The sequence below is a fragment of the Frankliniella occidentalis genome, unplaced genomic scaffold (assembly GCF_000697945.3).
Source record: "Frankliniella occidentalis isolate FOCC.00 unplaced genomic scaffold, Focc_3.1 Scaffold104, whole genome shotgun sequence".
Taxonomy (NCBI): domain Eukaryota; kingdom Metazoa; phylum Arthropoda; class Insecta; order Thysanoptera; family Thripidae; genus Frankliniella; species Frankliniella occidentalis.
In genome coordinates, this window is record NW_026267233.1 from 443,604 (window position 1) to 447,957 (window position 4,354).

At 45.8% G+C, this 4,354-nt stretch overlaps 1 protein-coding gene across 1 annotated transcript in view; it reads left to right on the top strand.

Moving 5' to 3' along the window:
- LOC127749878 (neuronal acetylcholine receptor subunit alpha-10-like) overlaps positions 1-4,354 on the top strand; it is a gene marked incomplete in the record, with an annotated part of 140,318 nt that overhangs the window by 86,736 nt on the left and 49,228 nt on the right. The window contains 1 exon segment of the mRNA XM_052269833.1: positions 3,915-4,051. Coding sequence (XP_052125793.1) covers positions 3,915-4,051 — 137 coding nt within the window.

A 4,354-nucleotide genomic window follows, 5' to 3' on the forward strand; every position in this document is an offset into this window, starting at 1 on the left:
GAGAGAGAGAGAGAGAGAGAGAGAGAGGAGCAGGGGGGCAGAGAGTGTTTGCGACAGGATAGAAGGGGGCGTAAGATGGCCGTGTATAACACTTGGAGAGCCCCGCGTTCGAAGCGTCCCGCCCCGTTGCTGCGCAGAGAGGCCGCGGCACGGCGTCAGACAAAGCACGTGGATTGCTCTGGAGGCAGCCCCGATCGAGTCTCGCAGGAACAGAGAGAGAGAGAGAGAGAGAGAGAGAGAGAGAGAGAGAGAGAGACAGAGAGAGAGACAGAGAGAGACACAGAGAGAGAGAGAGAGAGAGAGAGAGAGAGAGAGAGAGAGAGAGACAGAGAGAGAGAGAGAATTAGAAGGGGGTTCCAGGCGGCCGGCCAGTTTTAAAGCGCACTATTGTCGCCGTTAAGCTCTGGGGCGGCGCGGGAGGCGCAATTAGCCGACGTGTTTATCTTTATCGGACGTCACCCCGCGCGGGGCCGAAGGGCAGGCCCCGCCGGAGGCGCGGGAGGCGAATGAGGCCCCTTAATTGCACGCTCTTTTGGAAAACTGTCTCCATGCACTGAATCGTTACCTCTACCTCTAAATATCGACTACATCGCAATTATAACTTGAGCTTTATAGCAGTTCGGCACGGCAATATACGTAGTAGTACCATAGGCTATAGACCGAGACTATAACGCAGTAAGAAACTCAATCTGGGCGGACGCACACTCTAAAAGTAGAAGATTAATTTTGTCCGTAAAGTGGGAACGGATTTACACGCATCCCATGGCTGACAAAATTGTTGCTTTGGAGTACAATTTTCAGTTTTGTTCTCTCCTAATAAATTTGTTACCTGTTTCTTAGTCAAGACATTTGTCCCAGCGAGTGGACGTGTAAAGCCGTCCCTTGTTTCGCAACGAATTTGTTTACAAGGAAGGAACAAATTTTGAAAAGAACATTTTGTCCCTTCTAATGACACAATATGTCTATTGTCTATAAAATGACACGATTTTATGTCCATAATCTCTTATCTGCGGCTATGGACGAAAACTTTGTTTAACTTTGTTTGCTAGTTCCATCGAGTGCTTAAAATGCAATCTTCTTAAACAACATTGAAACGAATTCTATAGGCTATTGCCCGATCTCGCCGCGACATCTCTCATCCTGTTACTTAGATAATTATCATTATCAAGTATCATAGAACTGATGCTAAGTTCTGTGCATCATTGACCCAAGATTTTGGGTCTGGTTTTGGATTTGTTTTTACACTCCCAAATTACAGGTATTTAAAAAATATGAATTCATATTTCAGTGGGTTAACCCACTGCAAATCTGGGCTTTGTACCATAAACGGTTTTAGGGGATATAAATTCTTAAAGTTTGGAGGCTTAAATAGCTGCTTAAAAGGTGGTGTACTCATTACTTCATTACTCCATGAATCTATCGGGTGAGGTAAAATCTGACTTCACCATGTATAAAAGGATAAAAACTGATTCTAAAACCCCAGTGATGGGTTTGTTTTCTACCCTTCGATCAGAGATATCGACAAAATTTAGCATATTGGCGTAACTCTCATAGCAAAAACATATGATCTCAAATTTACTGAATTTCATTTGGCGATGGGACATTTTCACAACCACTACAGTGGCGATGGGCCCCTCATTGCCAACCCTGTGGCAATGAGGCCATTGCCAAAAACTGGCAATGTAAAATAGTCAAACGAAAAAACAGTGAAGACGATGAATACACTCCCCAAATTATTGGCCTGTTGTTTAGTTCCAAAATCTTGGTGATGGAGTTTCATTGCCAGAAAATTGACAATGGAGTTTCATTGCCAAAATATTGGCGATGGAGTTTCATCGCAAAAATATTGGCGATGGAGTTTCATCGCAAAAATATTGGCAATGGAGTTTCATTGCCAAATTTGCGGCGATGAAGTCATTGCCAAGATTTTGGCAATGCACAAACATGAGAATAATGTGGGGATTATTTCCCATGTCTTTGCTGATTTTTCATTTGGCTATTTCCCCTTGCCAGTTTTTGGCAATGGCTTTATTGTCACTGGGTTGGCAATGAGCGGCCCATCGCCATTGTAGTCGTAGTGAAAATGTCCCACCGCCAAACAAAGTTGTTTGCCAAAAAGGCGCTTCATTGTCAACCCAGTGGCAATGAGGGCGTTTTCATTGGCAAGAAATGGCGATGATCTTCGCCAAACAAAAAACAGTGTTGTCACTAAATTTTGTTTCAGCTTCTTAAAAGGTCCCTTAACATCCTCTAATTTTTGTGGAGGTAATATTCAAAAAAAGAAAAAGCTGTAAACCAGATGTGGTACAGGGACACGACAAGTATTTCTTCATTTTAAAAAAGGAGTCGATGTAGGGGAAGTGCGGAATGTTTTTCGGAACTTAAGTGAAAAGTGAAACACTCTACTATAGAGCCCAGATTTGCAGTGGGTTCATATTTCATGAATACCTTTAATTTTCGAAAGTAAAAAAAATCCGAAACCATATCCGAAGTCTTGGGTCAATAGATCTAAACAACGATCTCTATCAAGATCCCTAATGTCCTGCGAAAAGATACATTTTGAAAATTGTAAGTAAAATGTATAAATAAAAAAGAATCATTATTTATAGGTATATTTGTAAATCACGTTTATTTTCGGCAGTATCGCGGGAAACGACGATCTCTGTAGTATATATCTCAACCTGACACCTCGCCCCCCGCGGGCTTGCCCCACCACGTCCCACCCCGCCCCGTCTGGTTACATGAATGTGATCGACCGAGCCGAAACCCCCCGAGACAGAGTGCATGACGTTTCCATCACCGTGAGGCACGATCCCTACCTCTCTCCTCTCTCTCTCTCTTTCTCTCTCTCTCTCAGGCCTGCTTTTCCTCCTCCGTTTCAGGCTTTTCTTCCCGTGAAATGACTTTCGTCTCTCTCTCTCTCTCTCTCTTGAGCTACCCGTTCCCCCTTTCTGGCACCTGCTCACCTCATTTCCTCTTTGCATCTTCTTACCTAGCTATCTGCTCTCTCTCTCTCTCTCTCTCTCTCTCTCTCTCTCTCTCTCTCTCGCTCTCTCGCTCTCTCGCTCTCTTCCTCTCGCTCCCTCCTCATTCCTCTCCCTTCCTCTCAAAGAGCATTGTTGCGGTCGCGGGCGGAGGCGTCACAGAGCAGCAGTTTCTCGCACAACTTATGTTTGCTGGTCGCGGCGGATGAGGGGGTGGAGCGGCTGTCGTGTGAAGGGTGGTCGGGCGTGGGACTAGATCTGAAGCACCGTTAGCCATATTGCAATGAAAACCAACCCCTAACGAGCACCGCGTTGCGTCTGGGACTCGCAAACTTTGCCGTTCTATCGACGTCCCTACTGCCTGCTCCCGCTCTTGCCAAAAGTTGAAATTGACACTTTTTTAACAAAGTGTAATTGCACTGCTCGGAAGAGAAAATGAGTGCGATTTAAACACCCCACCAATTCTAATCTGCACAGAAAAAAATATGTTTAACTGAAGTTAAAGAGTTTTACGATCCTCCAGAAAAGGGAAGTCCTTGAGGAGCACCTACGCAGCTTTGGTCCAGCATCAGCAGTGACAGCGGAGCCTCACCAAAAGAAACGAAAATCTACTACTACGGACTGGCATATTCTACTGGGTACAGGGGAGATGGCATTTTTTTCTTTCATGCGATCAGCTGACGTGACCCCTGAAGAAACTTTCATCCTCTTTCCATTCGATGGAATGCAGATTCCATCTCAAAAAGTAGGAGCCAAGAATCAACGAGAGCGCTATTATATTTGCATTCCGGGTCGGGCTGGGCAGGACCTTGCCGCGGCTGGGCTGCTGAGCCCACTAGGCCGTGTCCCGGCCGAGGAAGTTAGGCCCGGCCGGACCTGAAGCTCTTTATTGTGGAAAATAAACCATTTTTCTTTGGTGTGTGTTTTCAGGCCTTGCAGATGACAATGAGTACCGTCTCACTCGCTTCCTCATGGACAAGTACGACGCCTCAGTTCGGCCCGTGGAAAACGCGTCGATGCCGCTCCAGGTCACTTTTGGCGTGTCCCTTCACCATATCATCGACGTGGTAAGTTACTTCTTCACGGTTCTAGTTTATAAAACGCCCTGACAAAAGTAGTGTCGACGTAGGCTAGACCACGTCTTGTGTCACGGGCTTCGCGATATCTTACAGAATACTCGTACGGTTACGGGGCTGCAGGGGCAACAGGGCTAGGCCTACGGCCCTGACACCCAAGAGGAGTTAACAGGCATGTGAGGGTACTTAACGAAAACTACTTCAAAATGTTAGTCCTGAAACCTTAGCCATTTGGTTTGCCTGGCTAGGTAACACTGGTAAAACAAGTGTTTAATTTTGCACGTCAATTGACGT